The sequence below is a fragment of the Vitis vinifera genome, chromosome 12 (assembly GCF_030704535.1).
Source record: "Vitis vinifera cultivar Pinot Noir 40024 chromosome 12, ASM3070453v1".
In the NCBI taxonomy this organism is placed as follows: Eukaryota; Viridiplantae; Streptophyta; class Magnoliopsida; order Vitales; family Vitaceae; genus Vitis; species Vitis vinifera.
In genome coordinates this window covers 1488848-1509895 of record NC_081816.1, presented here as the reverse complement: position 1 = coordinate 1509895, position 21048 = coordinate 1488848, and the positions used below count along the sequence as shown (strand labels likewise).

At 31.7% G+C, this 21048-nt stretch overlaps 2 protein-coding genes across 2 annotated transcripts; both read right to left on the bottom strand.

Moving 5' to 3' along the window:
- Positions 1-797: 797 nt before the first annotated feature.
- LOC100855381 (myb family transcription factor MPH1) lies at positions 798-6649 on the bottom strand. Its single transcript, XM_010658805.3, has 5 exons — positions 6208-6649; positions 5898-5974; positions 4284-4402; positions 2077-2200; positions 798-1205 (listed from the first exon to the last, which is right to left on the bottom strand). Exons 1-5 carry the CDS (start codon positions 6359-6361, stop codon positions 936-938), a joined length of 744 nt encoding a protein of 247 aa, XP_010657107.1. The 5' UTR covers positions 6362-6649; the 3' UTR covers positions 798-935.
- A 9268-nt stretch (positions 6650-15917) lies between these two features.
- LOC100252385 (phytoene synthase 2, chloroplastic) lies at positions 15918-19088 on the bottom strand. Its single transcript, XM_002283157.5, has 5 exons — positions 18361-19088; positions 18073-18123; positions 17243-17415; positions 16819-17054; positions 15918-16463 (listed from the first exon to the last, which is right to left on the bottom strand). The coding sequence occupies exons 1-5, from the start codon at positions 18719-18721 to the stop codon at positions 16094-16096; spliced, it is 1191 nt and encodes a 396-aa protein (XP_002283193.1). The 5' UTR covers positions 18722-19088; the 3' UTR covers positions 15918-16093.
- Positions 19089-21048: the final 1960 nt, after the last annotated feature.

Below are 21048 nucleotides of genomic sequence, written 5' to 3'. Positions count from 1 at the left end.
AAATTAACTAAAATATAAATTAGTTTTTAAAGAACAAGTAAAATTGTTTTCGTTATTTTATAAAAAGAAAATAAAAATATAGATGAATTATAAAATCATAAAAAACAAAAAAAAAATGAATATAATATCATTTTTTTTTCTCTCTACATGATTGAATACTAATACAAAAAATATTCAAATATAATATTCCTTTAACTTATATGTGTTTTATGGATTTTCTTTAATTTAATAAAAAATTTTCATTAACAAATAAATTTCAAAGCAAACTATATTTTATAAATTAAAATTTCTTAATTTTTATAAATAATTTAAAACTCAATAAGTTTAATAAATTTTAAAAATAACTTGAAACTCAAATAGGGATTCAATTAATATCATAAATTTATGGATAAAAATTGATCTACAATGACTATGTTATTTCTCTTATACATAAAATCATATTTTCTAATTTTTTTACACAATAAATAAATTTCAAATTAAATAAGACTTAATGTATTAGATTCATTAACAAGTCTAGTAATTTTTAAAAACAACTTAAAACTTAAATAGTGATCCAATTAATACTAAAAGTTTATTAACAAAAATTAGTGTAAAATGAAGAATTCTATTATTACTCTTTTATCATTATGTAAATTTCCATGTACATATTCAATATATTTTGTTTAATGAAGAATTCTTCCCTCACAAAATTATTCAAAATTTCTCAGCAACTTGGATGTTATCTAACTAAAGATGCATTCTCCTCACTAAAAAAAGAAAATAATCTAAAAACATTTAACTAATAAAAAAAAAATTAATAATTTTTAACGTCTAGGGTAGATATATGTTTTGTACTCATATTCTTATAGTACTAACAAATGCATATTAATTCTTATTAACATAATTGAAGGATATCAATCAACACAAATCTAATATAAGAAGCCAAAATTCTATTTCTAATTTGAGTGGGAGAAACACGTAGAGATGGTTAAGTCTAGGTTTAAGCGATTTTCTCTGAGCGATTGAAAATGGGGAATGTTTATGAATTTCCTTGCTGTTGCATTCGAATGGCGAGTGTGATCAATATTGTTGAGAGGCCATGACTCTTGGTCTTTTTTGCTTCGCATCAATGGCGAGGTCGCGAATGATAAGGAGAGTTCACAAATTTCTTTTGGTCCAACATCTTCTTCCTTCGACGTTCCACTAAGTAAGCTTGTTTGCGTGTCCTGCCAATGTCATATGAGATAATTATCAATTATTTGTTAAAGATACTACAAAATTTTTAATTATATATTTTGGTTATATTTTATTCCCAAAAAGTGCTAAAGAAGGAGAGAAAATGATAAGAAAAATAACATTCCTTACCATTTTCAAATAAAAAAATTAAATGTAATTAAATCAAATAAGAAACTTATATATTTTTAAATTATTTAATTTTTAAATTGAGAAGTTAAAATAAGTTATATGAGTTTTAAGTGATATATAAAAATAAATTATTAACTTTGAATCTTCTTTTTTTCTTTCTATTTTCCTTCTTTATTTTCTTTTCTTTGTATTTTCCCTCAAATATTCTCGATACCAAACATAATAATATTTTACCTAACTTTAAAACACACACATTCTTAATGTTTTATTTCCACAATGGCTAATTTACTTTTAAAAACAATTGATACAACATTGGAATTATCTCAACTTTTAAATGACTCTTATCATATATATTTTTTTATTACAATCTTCGAGACACATACGACCAAGCAAAACTCCACTTTTCATTCACATGAACACATACATAAAATGCCCTAGTCCCGGCCTAATTTTTTAATTTATTTGTACTATTTTTATCAGATTATGGCAACTAAATTGAACGTGATGTATAAAAAAGTAATTTTCTTTTAACAGGTAGCTAGCCAAGGACAAACTATTGAACTCATCAATTACCTGTCATGACAAATATCAACTATGGTTGAGAAAACCTGTAAGTTTTTTTTAAAAATATATTACCAACATGAATAAATTCTAATTATTTTCAAAGATAGCTAGCCAGGCACACAGGATGGAGTTACTTCTACTAACAAATAACATTAACATAGAAACTACCTGTTGCTCGTAATCACCAGTTTCTTCCATTATTTGGAGGCCATCACTTTCTTCATGAAAGACGTTGGGTTCAAAGCCCCTCCTGTCAAGTTCCCATTCTCTTAACTCATTCCTTGCTGTTAGCCTGCAAAAATTTTAGAAGAAATTTACATAATATAATACATAACTTATATTGATAACAAAAGGTGCATGACCAACCAAAATTTCTTCATGAAATCATGCTGACATCTATTTTTAAATAGAGATTTAAAGTATATTTGACCGTGATTTTATAAAATGATTTTAGTTTTTCTAATTTTTAAATTGTGTTTGACAATGATTCTAAGAAATATTTCTAACTTTTATATCACTTAAAAAATTTATATTTTTCAAATATTAGAGATGTTAGAAACACTTTATAGAATCACTATCAAACAGACTCTTAAATACTTAATTCAATGTTCTTATCTGGGTGAAAGCGATTTCTAATCTTTCGTATCAGTTCTAATCTCTCAAAAAATTACATTCTAAGACGATGTTGGCTTCCCAATGTCAAGTCAAATTAAGCTTCTTTTTTTTTTTTTTGCCTTTTTTTTGTGAGGAAGTGATTTCCATTAAGAAAGGTTTTGATTCTCTTTGAATTTTAACATGTTTATGACGTCCATCAATTATTAAGTTTTGAGAGTTTCACACTTTCAATGCTTTACTTGAAATGATGTGGGACGCAAAGGCATATTTTTCTTGACTCGATCTGTTGGTTACTTGATGGTTTCCATGATTTTTCTTTGTTGCTTTCTTCCAGAAGTAATTATGTGCTCAGATAATATGAATGGAAAAACCATGCAGAAAATCAGGAAAACTATCACGTGTTCTTTACGTAATATGTTTTTTCTCCTTCTGGCAAAACAGGTTTTGACTTGCAATGCTTCTAGCTGGCATATCGAAAATGAGACTTGATGGGTTGGTTTCAGGCTTCAGATCCGTCTGGAACTCTTACTCCATGGATATCATCTATATTGTGTTCCAACATCTAATATTGAACATAAGTAAAAATAAATAAGAAGACAAGGAATGGCCTATTCAAAAGGGCACTTAATTAAATTTAGATATATGCTTATTAATTAGTCTTCAGAACTCAATTTCTCACCACTACAAGTTTAAATAAAATCTCTGTATACCCCAACTTGAGGGAAGTTGGGGACATACATGGGTTTTAACTTGACCATGACAAGCTCAAGACATAGAAGATTCACAATATTTCTCCTAGATAATCCCATGTATTGGTCGGTTTCCTTGTATGGTACTCAGCTATCTACAATATTTTATGTCTTATCCTGACTTGTTATCAATTAATGTACTAGATGCTAGCTAGCTCATCTAACAACGGAACCATCAAACTAATTAGCAAAAGCCAAAATGATTTCATGCATGATCAAAGCTTGCATGGATGAATATAGAAGCCCCTTAATTTAAATCACATTTTAAATTTCTTACACTTTCAGAAATAGTTTCCCTATGAACTTGTACAGGATGAATTTTCTTCTTCATCTAAGAAACATATCATGCATGGTTCCAAGATGGGAGGTTCACCTGAGTGCTCATGGATAATTAAGGGTTTTGACCAGAAATGCTTAAAAGAAGGGTTTCCCTTCATGATTTTTTAGTTACAGATCCCCAGTTGATGCCTTGAAAAAAATATTATCTATAGTAACAGTAGCTCCATGCGTGCTCATAGGATATAGATATCTAGATATATTTAACATGACTGTTCATATAGTTGGTACTTCCTGGAATGGCATGGAGTTCAAGAATATTTATTTCGGAAGGACACTGCCCAAAGAGCATGGCAGATCTTAAAATAAGTCGTTGAAAAATTTAAGCATGACATGTGAGAAGCAAACCTCCTGAGCTATAACAATTAAAGCCATTGATGAAGCTATGAACAGCTGAGTTTCCTAGCAAAATATGACAACTTTATTTTCCATTTCAACATGATGACAAAGTGATACCAAGAATATTTATGTTTAATCTATTTGTTTTATGTTTGGGGGTGTGAAAATTTGTTATATAGTACTCCCATGTGGATTACAATGGAGCTAGAAAATGTGAAAAGACCTGAGGAACAGTTCACCAAGCATTATCAATGCAATGGATATTCTACACATGACACTGCTAAATGCCAATAAATTATTTCCATGTAGGATGGTCTTGAGAATATGAAAACATACCTCTGAGATGAGCTAATGGGGAAGAATCCATTAGCATTAAAATTTGCTCTCTCTTCACACAAATGCTTCATGGGTACGAGGATATTGATGTTACTGCAACCTTTCATGTTTCTGTACATCTGATTATCAGGAATTAACTAGCTTAGAATCCAACCCAAATAGAGGAAAGAGAAATAATAAGTCCACTTTAAGTACTATCTAACATTGGGGATTTTACTATGATCTATATTATATAACATGCAAATAGACTCCATTGAGAGGTAGCTGGAATCTTGAATTAGATTTTCATGCTGTTACAAAGGAATTCTGGAAATAAAGGGTGAAAGCAATTTCTTTTGATGTCATCAGATAGACCAAGAAAAATTCAGGTACTCCCTTGTGTTTGGCATGACAAAGTTGAAATGAGTGTGCCCAGTTTTCCATTACTATAGAAAGATGTTTTAATTGTTGTGGTCATCAAATTTTGTCAATTTAATGATTACAATAAAGAGTGTATTATAAGACACACATGATCTGTATTCAAATCTAATTGATGTAAAACACAATTCATAGAGCAATTTCAACTGCCTGCATGCTGGGATTTCTAACACCCCCATAATTTAAGGCTTTTCAATTAATAAGCTAGGCCTTGTTCAACCCTCAAGCTTGAAATATAATCAACAGGATGAAAGTGTAAACTTCACTAGAACTAGACTTTGTAAAAAAATTATCAGAATATGGTAAGTGAAATAAATAACAGGAATGCATAGATGAACAGAAAATCATTTTTGTAGCATTATAGGAATTGATTAAGGAAACTAAACCCACCATTAATGAATCATCTAATTGAAACTAAGATCTCTCATATTTCAAGGCTTAATCACTAGGTGATCCTGTCTCCATTAGTTAAGCCACCTTTCCACATAGCAAAGGACCCAGCATTGTCTCTAAATTCTCTGTGCACCATCTTTTGAGAAAGTTTACCTAACATGCTTACTGTTTATTCCTTAAAATGTGGAGAGCGTGAGATGCCTAAGAATGTTATGTACAGCTAGACTAGAGAAAAGCGATTCTCTCTTAAGGTCCAAACAAGCTACGGCTAAGAAAACACATGAATGCCCTATTCCCAAACAAAATGAGGATAAATGAGCTAGAGAGAGAAGGAGAAAAGAGGCCAAGAGAGAGTGATTTGGAGCAGATGGGACTTCTACCTTCTGCTTATATTTTATTTGTTTAGGAAGTGGTCTGTTTTGCTGTTTTTATTGTAAAGCATTCAAAAGGAAGTGGGTCTCTTTTCCTTTTTCTGTTTTTGGCTTTTTACTATTACTGATATTTAAAATGAAGTTGGAAGAAAGAAAAAGGGTAGTGAGAGCCTGGATCAAATGCTAAACTTCCAGATTTATCGTTAAAGCTAGATTGCCTGCCATTTATATTCTCAAAGTTGTAAAAGAAATAGAAACCCTAACTCCTCCCGTATGATATCCTTGCTGTATAATGAGTACTGTATAGAGTACAGTATGCATCCATCATGAGCATATGAAATGACCTTAAGCTTCTGTGGAATCACCACATATCTAATTGAAAAGTTTCACATATTAATTTTTTTCCTTTCATGGAATATGGAAGAAAAACTACCTGAAGATGGCTTTTGACATGAGATATCTTCAGTCCCTTCACACTCATCATCTGCAGAATCCTCTTGGGCGTCGCTCCTGCAAAGACCACAAGGACGTGGATCAGCTCATGGGTTACATATTTCTGCATATATTTCTTCTTCTGCAGAACCCTATTCAATCATCTTTCTCCGGCAGAATTCTTAAGCTACAAACATGCAAATCTAAGGCACCACAAAAGAAGCACAATCTTTCAAAAGAACATGTATAATATACAGTTTTTTCCGTGACCTTTTTCGATCCAAACAACCACAAAAAGGAAAAAGGCTTACTGTATTTCCCACCGAGACGTTCAACAACTTCAACAAAGTGATCGTGGAGCTCAGGCGTCCACCGCAAACGCGGGAACTCCGATTTGTTGTACTGCCTTACTCCAGTTCTCTGAGAATTCTTCATTTCCGGCTGATGAAAAATAGAGTAGCTCATAAAAGATGATATGGGTAGGTCTAGCTTTGAATATAAATGGAACTACAACCAAACACCGGGAAAAATAAATGAAGCACTGGTCTAAGACCTTAGACTTTTGGGGAGCAAATAAAGGGCTTGTTTTAAACATGTTTATACAGGAATACCTTACAATACAAGTAAAACAAAACCCTACTTTGAGAAATATTTGGGGAATAGCCATTTCCTTCAAGCTAAATTTAATTATTTCTTTTTGGGACTTTCCTTAACCTAAATCCCTTTAACCACCAAAACATAATGAATAGCTATATTATTAGTGGTATTATTACTGATTTTGGATGCATACCCAGGCCCTGTTTATAGACAAAATAAAGAACTAAATGCCAAATTATTTGTGGATTGAGGAAATTGAAAAATGATTGAGATCAGTAGTAGGATATTGTATTTTTTCTTTGTTATGGTGTGAGCAATAATGGGTAGTAAGATTGGCTGGTAAGAAAAGAGAAATTGGATTGTTCCTCTAGTTGTATATATGCCATCTGTATCTCTTGATTGGGATGATCTTGGTATTGATATTATTTAGCTCTGAATTGTAAAAATACTCTAAAAGAGTACATAATTCTCAAATACTTGGGGTTGGCTGTATACTGGATTCTTAATCAAATATTTGGGGATTGGCAATTATTCTTCATACAAGAATCAGTCAGAATTCAAGAACAATATTATGAAGATTTGGGGAGAAAATTTGGGTGAGATTGACAGATCGAATGTCAATTTTGGATTCTTAATTCATTAGGAAGACTTAAGGCATTAGACTGGAACTTTTCAAGATTAACTGTGCCACATTGGGACATTCCTTCCACAAAAAACACCAAAAAGATGTGAAACATTCTTTCCAACTTCAAGGACTTTCTTCCTTCTTTTCAATTTTTTCCAATTAAGCACTCTAATCAAGCTTAAGGGATGATCGATTGATTGAATGAACCCGGAAAAAACACAAAATAATTATATTATTTTGTCAAAAAAAAAAAAAAAAACTCTCTAAAATGCAAATTCAGTGGAATCTCATGAACTCAATGATTTATCAAAGAAAAAAAAAGGGGGTGGGGAGCGGCCGGGGGAGAGGATAAAAGATAGCATCATTCTCCTTATGATGATTTATGAGGAAAACAATGATTAGGGGGTTTAAGATTTACATGTTTTTAAGACAACCCATGTGCCAAAAAAAAACCTAGTAAATGCATGTGCATAAATTGTTTAATTTACAATATTGTGGATACGAATAATAGTTGGAGATAAAGAGAGAGCAAAGGCAAGTAGGTCAAGGTGTGGATTTAAAGAAGCAAAAGGCACCACCCTTCCCATCAACTTCATGTCAATAAAAGACGGTGCCTACTTTTGGACCCATCTATACGTCTTGTGGCTGCCGTGTTCAACACTACACTCTCTCCCAATATTTCATTTTTCAACATGAAAGAAAAAATGCAACCAAAACCTAGAATTTCTTGAAAGCTCTGTTACTTGTGGTGCTTATTCCAATGCATCATTGTTCTTGATGGAATTTATTAATGGCTAGAATCAACTCGTCACACTTTGATAATCATAAGTTTAAGAATATAAGTTTTTTTATTTTAAAAACAAGTACATGGGCAATTCAACCCTATAATTCCTAGAAAGATCATTGAACTTTCAAAAGTATTGACTAAAAAGAATTTATTTTTTTATTTTTTTATTTTGGAAGTCATTGAATGTGAATGAATAATTATTGGTACCACCACCACCCAGACCAACAATTCTAAAAAAATTTCTAAAAATCAAACGCCCAATAATATTGAAGACATACAAAAGAGACATAATTGGGAATGCTGGTTTCTAACCTTTTTCTCTTCTTATCCTTTCTAAATCCTTTATCAATTGTGGCCTATGATTTTGAGCATGAGATGATTAACCAACATCCAATGATGGAAGAAAGAATGAAATGAAGCGGGGTGTTTCTTCATTCTTTGGTGAAAGTGACAAAGATAATATTTGATATTTCACTAGATGACAATCTTAAAATGAATTGGTCATGGCAGTGTAAATTAAACTCATGATGTAGATGCCATTATTGGTGTTATCTACTTTTTTCTTCTTATCCAAGTGCAAATGGTATCTTTGACGGCGGCACTTCTTTCTATTCCTAATCTTCTTGGCCACATGTATATATTATTGGTTGAACAATGAAATATCACAATTTATGGAATTGAACTTCCCAATAGGCTTATGAATTTCTTGCTTCTTATGATTGATCTTTATTTGGTTGCAAATTTTATTAAAAATTCAATGAAATTGTCATTAAAACTTACATAATTTTTCTTAGTATATGCATCATTTAATAGCCTTACGTGTCATTGAAATAATTAGAGATAATTATGTGATAAATTATGGGTGATGTATGTCAAATGAGTACAATTAGTTTCAATTTGTGATAGATGAAAAAAGGGTTGAGCACAATAAGATGGTTTGCAATTGACTTTCATCATTTTTTGTAGACAGGAGGTGTGCCATTACATGGTGAAATATGTGTAAGGGTTTGAGAAGGAAGTACAATGAACTAAGAGGATTCCCAAAGTGAGGATGGGGGCACCTAGGGACACTTAAGAGGGAACCTTAGGGAGAATAAACTTAGAGTGATCTTTGTCTTGTTGTGCCTCCTCTTAATTTACAAATGAATCTTTAGTCCTTTATATAGTGGTTCAAGTTTGAATCTCATTGATCGATTGAGATGCCTTAATTAATTTCTACTCATAATCCCTTTACTAACTCATACTCATCATGCAAGACGCATGGTTGATCATTCAAATTGATGCTACCCTTGTTTGGGAGAGGGAGTTTAACAAAAACTCACCTCCATGAACCTAAGGGGCAAACACTCTCCTCTCCTCCATGCATGGAGAGAATGAGTAGTACCCTTCACAAAGAGTATCCTCTTTCAAATATATAGACGCACTTCCTTAGTATCCATCATAAACAAGTATTCACAATACAAACATCTACTAAGAGAGTACTAGACACTCATGCCAAGCTTGACTTCCAACCTAATACGGTGCACATCAATATTATAGAGCGCGCATGTGGAAAAGCAAGATTAGTCAATGTTATAGGTGGTCTAACATAACCTTGAAGTCTATATGATCAAGCACACAAAATAGGACATCAAATAGTGAAATAATGTAAAATTATACTAAAATAATGAACAAGTAGAAACAAATTACCTATTAGAATTAAATTTGAGTTGATGTGATTAACTTCAAAATATTATGCTCAAATTTCTTTTACCTTATTAAAAAATATATGAAATATTGTCATTTGCATACAATATTATTGATCTATCATGCATAGTTGGTAATTTTGGCCCAAAAGTCACTTGTTAGTGATCTTTTCTGCAACGGAAACTTCATCAACATGGAAATTGGAAAACTGCATATAATAACTATGTCTCTAAATAACATAGAAGGATTTTATTGCAAACTTATTAACCAATCTTTAACATCATCAAACAAATGAGAATTGGCTAATTGTATTTAAGTATCCTAAAGGATGATTAATTGATCTACAAGCGGGGTGATTTGTTGCCTTTGAGGACTAAGAAGACCTAATTAATAAGTCAATCAATCATCCCCAACTGATTTTTAGTTGACATATTGTAGTTTATAGTGCATCTAAGGGATCTATAAAATTGTCAAGTTCTTGATTAATCAATTGATCAATAACCATAGGCTTCATAAATTCCTTTGTTATGTCCCAAGACCCACTCCAAAGGCATGACAGTTGTTTCATACCTCAAATCCAAAAGTTTAAAGTGTTAATAAACCCAAACATTCAATTACAAGATAAATATTTAGGTCAATTTACATTTTTAACTTTTAGACTTAAGGTTTGAAATGATGGTCATGCCTTTGGAGTGGGTTTTGGGGGATGACACCCTTTTTAGTTACAAGATGAATGTTTGAGTTAATTTACACTTTTAGCTTTTAAATTTGAGGTATGAAATGATTGTCGTACCCTTGAAATTGGTCTTGGACGTGACACCCTTTCTATTCTTTTTAAAAATCTTTAAAGTCTCCATTTGTTTAGGTAAACAACAAATCAAATTGGGGAAGGTTTTGAGATTGATTGATTTTTTTTATTTTTTTTAAAAAAAATGAGTTTTATATATTTAAGTTAAGAATATTTTGTTTTGCACGTCTTTTTCACCTATTTTTTAATGATAAAACATTCACGCTTTCTAATTTGATCATTTTTTCAATTGAAATCCAAGAATTCCTTGAAAAGACTTCAAGAAAAGTTTGAGACTTGACTTTGGAGCAGCTCCTAAGAAATTTCTTCGGCAAGAGATAGACCACAAAACCCAATTTGATTAAGATTTGGAAAAGTATATGGCAAGGAGTTGTGATGGAGGATTACCTAGGCCCATAGTTTTTTTATCTTCTATGATATTTTCTATATTACATTTGTGTCTGTTCCATTTTTATTTTCCATTTCTTTAATTTTTCAGTATTTATATTTCTGCAAAATGTGAGAATAGATAATGACTATCAGTGGTTTAATAAATAAGCATCATATACATTGGATCCTTCAACAAGAAGGGTGTAACATGTACCTATATCTATACCTATATCTATATCTATATATATATATATATATATATATATATATATATATATATATATATATATATTGGATCCTTGTAGATGAAGGGGAAGCCAAATTTGATGGAGAACACTGTTGAAATTTTGTTAGTTGAGTGATGAGGAATTTTGTTGCTTGTGAATAGAACATGGGATTAAACTCAATTTGGATCAAAGTATTAGGCAGTAGTTCTCTCCAAATATAAGTAGAAGCTGAAGAATATATTGGAAAACTCATGGGAATTGAATCAAATGATTGGTAGAGGGAATAGAAATTATTTTTCACAATCTCATTCTTTAAAATACAAAGAATAAACATGTCATACATAATATTTCCCTATAAATTTTATTTCATTTTGTTCTATATTCTAAAAGATTTTGTCTAGCTACCAACCCTGTCATCATTTTCCTAATAGAATAAATGCCGCAGAGGCCAAAAACAGCTCACCCTCATTTCCAATACTGCCTAACTTTGTAAAGGTGAGTGTTCCTATTGTCGTGTAAGACACAACACCACACCATCACTCCTAATACAATTCTATATACTGAAAAAGCTTCCCCTTTTTTAATGCCTCGTGAGAATGTTTTCTTAGAAAGAATTAAAGCAAAGATTGTGGCTCACAACGTGACAAAAGTATTTTGTAACCACTAATCTTTTTCCTCTGATATTACAGATTTCTACCATTCAATGGCTTTTGAGCACATTTGTCAAATCCTCGTGAGCTTTTGCCCGAGTCTAAAGCCTCATCCCCACTACCTTATTTGTAGGCGGAAAAGCATGGGCAAAGAAAAAGGGGGCCGCACATTATTGTTTTGGACTTCTACTAAGTACATGTTTTGCATGAATGTATATCAGATGAACCTTTTTTCAAACGAGTATTTATGGGCTTGGACGAGAAAAACTTCATGTTGAATTTTCTATCCCTTTAAAGTCTTGAATTCTAAGGGCTTGTATTTCAAAACTTTGGATCATGTTTTAATTGTCTTATATGAAGAGTAATTGATATTCATTAAAAAAAAAATATCAAACTTCAATTTTATCACATCCATTGTCAATATATATATTTTCAAGATCATCATTCTTTATGAGCCGACATTATCGCGTACGTCTTGCCTCTTTCATAATTTAATAATGTAAATAATGAACTAACTTCTCAAAGTTCTTGTAAGAGGAGCCTTTTTTTACTTCTTTTTCTAACTTTACGTGTATGATTATGGAAATTAAAGTAGATAAGTACACGTGAAGAATCAAACCCATATTTCTAAATACTTTTTGTAATCCTAATCAATCAAGAATTGCTAATTCTTTGGTCATTGGTCATATGTATCACGGAACTCAAATTGATATGAAAAGGTGTTTATAAAACTCAATTAGCCTTTAGGGTCAAGCCATCAATGAGCCAACCCCATTAATCAATCAGCATGTCATGCTTGCGCACCTTAATAGAAAAAACTTCTCACACCATAACCCAAAAGAAAAATAAAAAAATTGAAAAATCTGGCCACTTATAGTAACATATACCAATAGCTAGATGGTTGGAAGTTGTAACACATTTCTAAATACCCTTTATAATATTGAATAATTATCATTCATTATCACTTTGACTAATTCATAACATCTCCTAGCTATCCAAAATGGAAGGCTATACTTCAAATTGTTTTTAAAAAAGGAAACTAGTAGATAGATTGTCTATATTAAAAGATAATTAACAATTATCTCCAAGTCCATATTTTGTAACATTCTTAGAAAATTTTGATTTTCAAATCATAGACTTAGGAGATGTTTGTTTTTTGACTAAATAAAAAAAGTTTAAATTTTTATTTTCCCATTCAGTTAAAAATAGCATATTTATGATATCAATTAATATAACTAAACTATGAACCTATTAATAACAAATTTACTTTAATTATATTGGTTGATATTAACATATTTCTTTTAGGTGAAAAGAAAAAGTTTAATATTTTGACTTTTTTTATTCAATCAAAGAATAAATATCACCTTAATTTATATTCTAAGTATATTTTCTCAATAATTTATTGTTTTATTTTCTTATTTTATAAATATGATAACATTTATAAATATTTAACTTATGAGTCACCGATGATTAATCACCAATCTTGAAGTTTTGTTATTACCTATTCTGATATAGCAAAATTTAGTTTAAATTTTTCATTCATTTGAGAAATCCATCAAATTAATTTTTCAATAACTTGTTGGGCATTATGCTCTCCATTTTAAACAAAAGAATCAGTCAAACATTTTTAAATATTTTGAAATTGGAAAATCCAAGTGTAACATTTTCAACAAATGAGAAAGAAATTTGGATAGTTTTTCCAAAACACCTCATTTCTATGAATTTATACGTTTCATATGCTAATGATAATATTTTTCATAAAAAAAAATTAAAAATTTTATAAATTTTATAATTTTTATACAACATTTGAACCCAAGATAAAAATCCACCTTCATAAAGGGGATCAATCAAGTTTGATTTTCTATATATATCATTTCAAGCCAAGAAAATGTTACCCTCTTATGAGAGGAATTTGGGATGAGATTAAGTCAAATTGGGCACTTGGTCTAGGGAGTGATGAAACAAGGGTTTGATTATTGAATTGTGGAGGGCGGGCTGGCTGATGTTGATGGCAAAATGGAAAAAGAGGGAGTGGGTTTATTTTCCATGGAAAAGTAGGGAGTCGTTTTCATGGAGAGACCTTGGATGTATAAAAAGGTATGGGTCATCCACCAAATCCTGATATATGAGAATTTTTTAGGCTTGTCGTTTGCATGTGATAATGCATGGAGTCTTGAATTTCTTTTTCTCCATTCTACTTGCTACCACTTTGGATTCATCCATGAAGTGATGGGGTTTGGTAAGTTTTTTTCAAGGGATTTGAAATCCTAAGTGCAAGAAAATTCTTCAGCCTCTATTTGCGAGGGAAGTAGTGCACAACTTGGTGTTCTTTCCACAGTCGCCTTGACACCACATCGGATAAATCAAATTTTAAAAACATATACACGTATCCATTACGGTAAGACAGGCTTTATCTTGAATTGCTTTTGTCAATAGCTTTTACATTATAGAGAGAATTACTTGGTATTTAGATACAATCTTTTTTTTTTTTTTTGGACAATATTTTTAATAATATGTTACATAAATAAATAAAAAATTCATTAATTTTATTTATTTATTTGTATAAGTTTCTATATTTACGATTCTTTAAATTTGTTAAAACAACTTTTAAAATTGGATCCCCGTGTCAAACCAATACCCACTAAAAATTGAACCAATTACAATGTGCCAGCATGGTATACAATTTGGTCAAATTGTTTTATATTCAGCTTGTTTTCTCTTACTTTCTACAATTTGGTCCCGGTATCTATCATTCTTTTGAATTTTGATCTCATTTATTTACGTTGTAATATCATATATTTTCACCCTCATCTAATGGCTTAAATACTTCGATACATTTTGAATAACTAGCTAGGATTGCAAATTGGATAGACACGATGCCTAAGAATATTTTTTAAAATTTTTAATTTTAAGGAGTAATTTTACCTGTATTTATCGAAGTAAGTCCAAAATACCTCTAAATATTTCATGATAATGAAAGTCTTGGGTCTTTGATGAGATTGTTGGTGGTGAAAAACAATTGGGTCAGAATCATGCTTTAAGGAAAGGAAAGTGATATTTAGCTCAAATGGGCCGCATGAACCATCTTTACGACAGATAAAATGTCTTGTCTCATGAGATTGAATGGGAGAAGGCAACTTCCATTTATATGATTGATGCTAATAGCTAGGCATGTAATACATTCTTAGCAAGCTAGGCTCAAAACACCTCCTCATTCATGCTAAGACAATTGAGAATGACATATTATGCCATGAAGCACCCAAAAAAAATTCATTATTTGTAACGCTATCCATTTTATATTCCTATTTATTCGTATCGTGAGCAGGGTGTTAGTAAAGCAAAACCTTAAAAGGTGTTCTATTAGTTTTATTTTTTATTATTAATTCATTATCTAATAACTTAAGCTTTAATTATAATAACGGGTTTAGAGCCACAAAGCAGTCAATCCAAAAGTATATGTACAACCCAATACCTCCATTTTAACTTGGGCAAGCAACACAACCAATAAGACAAAGTGAAGAGGAAGATGACAATAAGATAAAGCAGGATTCCAAATCCCACTAGTGCATGGATCTTCACTTAGTTTCGTGCTTAATCCAACAACACAACTTCAGAAAAAGAAGCTAATGCTTGCAGCATTTGCCATGGAAGCAAAATGTCAAACAAAGTTATCCAGCTGCTACCGTCAAAGGCTCATTTATTGAGGACCTTTCATGGCTGAGCTCTTCCAACTCTCCATGGGGCAACCAGCGCCAGGTAATCCCATGACATTCAACCAATGGCAGGAATAATCAAAACCGTGCGTCTCTATCACACACCCTGGCATTTGTGCTAAACAACTAGACACCAGACGTGCTACATGCTTCTTCGGCGGATACCACCAAGGAAATTTCTCCACCCACTAGGACAGCCCATGGGCCAGTATTTAAACCAGATCTGCGCCCAGCTCCTCATATGGCAAGCCGGGGGTCAGTCTTGCCCGTTTGTTAAGGCTTAGCCTTGGGCCTAAACCCCAGCAATCATATCTTTTGTGCTTGGCTTCAGCAAATTTATACCCTAAAACAAATTCTCTACACCACCAAAGTCTCTCCTCCAAGTCTCATACTCGTATCTTTTGTGAATGCCTCTAAAACCTCCCCCAGTACCCCTAGCCTACCACTTCCTCAGGATTGGACTCCATTTGTTTCAAGGGAAGTCATTTCCTAACAGAAGTTCATGTTTCAGTTGGGACTTCCTCAAACAAGTTGATCTCAAGTATCAAAGCACAGAATCTGAATTGAAGAAAATTTTCATTTTTCAATAAAATTGACTGAACGAATACAGATTCCAACCTGATAATTTAACCCTATCAATTCCTATTTTCTTTTATGTAAAATGTCTGGGAAATTTACAGATTTTGGACTTGTTCAAGGCAGTTCAAAGGCCAGAAACATAAGAACATATGAAAATCATCTTCTCACCAACTGGGTCAGCTTGGAAGGGCCCATAAGTGCGCTGCCGTAGGCTATAGGCAGTGATACCAATTTCTTCAATTTTCCCACATATGCTCTCTTGGTGAAATTGTTGTAGTCATTGGCTTCAATAGCATCTAAAATTTGTCGATATAGCATCAAGGATGCCCATACTGGCCATCTACTAGCTGAATTTAGCTCCCGAACACCCTTCTCAGCCTCATCGAAGAACATCCTAGCTCGCTTTATTTGTCCTTTCATGAAGCTCCTCCACTTGTCAGTCACTTTCCCACGGAGTATGTCATCATCTGACAGGCCTGCTCGTTCAAGCTCATCCTGTGGGAGATATATTCTTCCCCTCCTAGCACTGATATAATTAAACAAAAGACATGAGTCCAAACCGAAGAATTCAGGCTTTTAGAACACAAAGGACAGAAAATCAATCATCCATGTTGGTTTTCTTATCAGGTTTGAAGTCAAAATCTACCATTGTAATGGTTCCCAATTATTACTCATCCTCAAAAACTCATGAGACAAAGAAAATGCTTGTAGTAGAGATTCCAAACTAAAGAGTGTGATTCAATTCTACGTTCAATTCATTTCTAGAGGTCTTACTACTTTTCCCCAATTACGAATGATTATCTTGGAGCAAAGAAAACATGACAAAGAATTGAATTTTTCTTCCTAGTTCAGTGGAGATTTCTGCATCATAAGAAACTTACTCCTCCCCGACATCTCTGAGTATGTTAGTGAGCTGATTGGCTATCCCAAGGGCTAATGCAGCATTGTAAACACTCTCTGTTGAGGCCTTTGAATCTGGTGAAATCCCCATTACTGGAACACTCATTAGCCCAACTGTTCCAGCAACATAATAGCAGTACAGATAGAGCTCATCAAAGCTGTTGTATCTTGATTTTCTCAGGTCCAATCTCATTCCTTCTATCATGTCTTTGAAGGGCTGCATAAAAAGAAAATTATTAACATGTGGAAGTGTTTATATATTCATGATACAGAAAGGCCCATAATATGTGCTCTGTCACAATGTACTACCTACTCATCAAATGTTCATATGTGTGCGTGTTCATAGGTTGATTAGCAGCTAAAATGCAAGATGGGTGAATCAGTTTTGAGCCCATATAAATGTACCTGTACATCAACAGGGTACTTTGCAACAGTATCCGATAGAGCAGCATCATACATATCATAAGGGTGTCCTTCGAATAGGTCAATTAACCTTTGTTCCCATCTGTCAAGGGCCTTGGGTGACATGTGTGAAGCATTAGGTCCATCCACAAGCTCGTCGGTCCTTCTGCACCACACTGCAGAAGAAAATGCATGATTCAACTGCCAAGAAAATTTGTCTGGCAATCTCAAGGCTCTGTAATATGTGGAAGACAGAAGATGAGAAACATAGCTAAACCTCAACTACCTGGAATATTCTATATCAATAGCCAAAATCACAAGGGGCTTTTGATTTTGGAGACTATTCCAGTAAAGGCTGCAGCTCTTATTTCCTAGAGTATCTTGCTATATAAAATTAAGGGAGAATTTGAAATCAAATCAAATTTATAGTGATAATGGAAACATCTTCACATACTAAAACCTCTCTTTCCCTCTTCATATGCTATATGAAAATTGAATCAGTTCATTGTGTTTTCAAATGGATTTGTGACACTCAAATTGGTTCAATATCAGCACATAAACTTAATCAAACAGAAGTAGAAATTATCGATCTTCCGAATGGAAATAATTGAATCCCCTCATCTTAACACAAATTTGTTTGGAAAAGAAGAAAGAAAAAGGGAAACAGTAAACTCGCCCAGATGCAAATGAAATTATGAAACACACAATGTGTACAACATATCTCCAAGGGATGTCCAAATGAATACAATAGTTCCTATTTCAAATTATGTGAAAGCCACAAACATGGCTAACTCTAATTGAGTCTAGAACATTGGACTCATAACTTTGCTTACCATAAATTGCCCATACAGCTCTCCGCCGCTCTGGAGTCATAAGTAGGGTTCCTGAGGAGAGCAACCAATAAAAAGTTCCATTAAAAAAAAAGACACAGAATCTTCAATGAACATGGCCAATATTCAATATAAAAAGAATATGCAGATCTGGAGACAAAAAATATCAATCCTAAATGCAGACTCTCAATCTGAAAAAAGAAATTATTCAGTGTGAAAACATGTACACAAGAACAGTGACTGATATGGGTATTATGGCTGGAGAGAGCAGAGGCAAAAATGAGAAAGTACCCAAGTAGAAGGTCTTGGCGTACTCAGCACAGACCTCACCGCACCTATCATAAGCCCCATTCAACAGATCCCAGTTCACCATACCATCAGTTTCAACAGGCTTTTTCAAATCCAGAGCTCTATCTCTCTTCTGCTCCCTCACCAGAGCTGCTTGCCTAAGCACCACTTCATAGACCCTCTCCTCTGAAGATATTGATGGGTTTGCAACTGCATTTCTAACAGCCGAAAACCCAGTTGAGAATTTGAGTCTAGAACCTGGTTTGAATCTCCTCTGCATGCCATTTCTGGGTATGAAGCTGAACAGAGAGGAGAATGAGGCATTCTCCTTGGGACAAACCACCCAAAGCAGAACGCCAGACATGTCCACGACTCACCGGGCTTATCCTTCTACTCCAATCTTCTTATGCTCTACACCACTCGGGAGACTTCTCAAAAGGCCAAGTCCCTTTTTGGGGTTGGCCAATGGCTAGTGGCTAGCAATGGTTCTGAGTTTGTTCGATAATTTCACCTTCTTATCAGAGGTTTCCTAAGATTCAGGACAGAAATCACCCACCTCTTGATTCCTCCAGTGGCAGCTAGGAATATGCCTCTCTCTCTCTCTCTCTCTCTCTACCCACATCCGACACTTCGCAAGAACATGTGGTAGCCGTTTGTCACCCCCTGCCATTCAACCCAATTTTTTTTTTATTTTTCAACCATTTTTTTTTTTGCTTTGTCTCGACACGAAATCCACGGTCCAAAACAAGCTGGGTTCTTCCATAAATATTTTAAAGAGATCAGGTCAGTTTTTTCGTTATTATTCGCCTAACGAAATTAAAATTTTGACTTTATAAAAAATTTGAAAATAAAAGAAATTAAAATTTTGAAAATATAAAAGAAAATTTTAAAAAAATAAATATTTTATTTTCTCATATTTTATTCTATATGAAAATATAAAAAAAAAATTAAATACAATTAAATTTAGATAAAAACTTATAATAATGTTAAAATAGTATATAAATGTGATTTAATGACTTTAAATCGATTTTATTTTTTCCTTTTTCTTTTCTCTTTTAGTTTTTTTTTTCACATTTTTCATTCAAATTTTTTGAGAAAAAATTAAATTTAAATTTAATAAATTTTTATTATATGTGTTCTAAGATTTATTATCTTTTCTCTTTTGTATAAACATAAAGAATTTGAAATATTTTCTGTTTTAAAATTAGAAAATAGTAATATGATTTGTATAAAATATAAGAATTTTTATTGACTTACATTGAAAAAATAATGATTTTAAAAACTATTTAAAAAATTGAAGTATAAATAAATTACTATTTCAAATTTTAAAATTTTGAAAATTATTTTTAAATATATTAGAAGAATCTACATTTTTTTTGGAGAAGAATTTTATTTTATTTTTATATAGAATTTATTACTTTTTTTATTTTTAAAAATAAAAATAAAAAGTATATCTAAACAAAACTATGTTAGTATTATTTCATTTTTTATTTAAGTTTTATTTTAAACATTTTATTTGAAATATGCTTTTTATTAATTTTTAAAATTTTTAGTTTAGAAAATAGTATCAAATAATAACTTGTTATTTTTAAAATTAATTACATTTATTGATTCTAGTAGATATTTAGATGATTACGAATTATATTTTGGAATTTTAATTAAAAAATTTATTAGAATTGATGATTGTTGGTTTAGTTGTCTAATAAAAATTGAATTTTGAACATTTATAGAAAATTTATTTATAATCTTTTTTTTGTTATTTATTTTTATTTTTTAATGAAGAATCTATATAAAAAAATTATGAAATTTAATTTCTCTAAGGATTGGATAAATTAAATTGTGGTTACATAAAGTATAATTTTGGTTTTAGTTTTGAAATTTTGTTGATTTATTTTAAATTATTTTTTATTCAAATTAAATTATTTTTATGTTGTTTTTGTTTTTGGGTAACAACTCAGAAAATTTTATATATAAATTTTATTGAGAAAGAAGAGAAAAATGGATAAAAACATATTTGAGTAAGATGCAAAAAATAATTATATGCAAATATGCAATAAACACAATGAAAAGCAATTGCATATAAATTAAAGAGACTAAGGAAGACAAAAAACCAAACACAAAATTTATAGTGGTTCGATCTAATCCTTGTCTATGTCCAATCTTCTCTAACTTCAATCTCAAGTTTAAAATTCTACTAATTTAAGGTTTCCCGTAAATCTTCAAACTTTACAATTGGATTAACTAACTCTAGTGAAAACTTACAGATACTTCAAGAAATATCTCATTATTGAAAACACAAGTGATACCCTCACGCTTAGTAAACACTAAGTTCTCACACTTAGATTTTACCTCAAGCAATACCCTATACTTGATTTCCCCTTATAAGAAAGATATAGAAATTTGATCTCACAAAATTATAGTACAAATTTAAGCTTAAATAATACGAAATAGATTATGATTGAATGATATACTAATGATATGTAAGTTTTGAAATAAAATGTACTAAGAAATATTCTCTTAAAACTTAAATAATATTCATAAAAGATTTTGGATATTAGACTTAGAAACAACGGAGATTGAAACCTTTTTATAGGAGAGGGAAACCTAAACTAACCGTTAGGGTGTTGGGGGGTCAACAATTCATTAGCCATTAGCAATTAATACTTCTAGCAGGTGGGTGTTGGGGTCTAG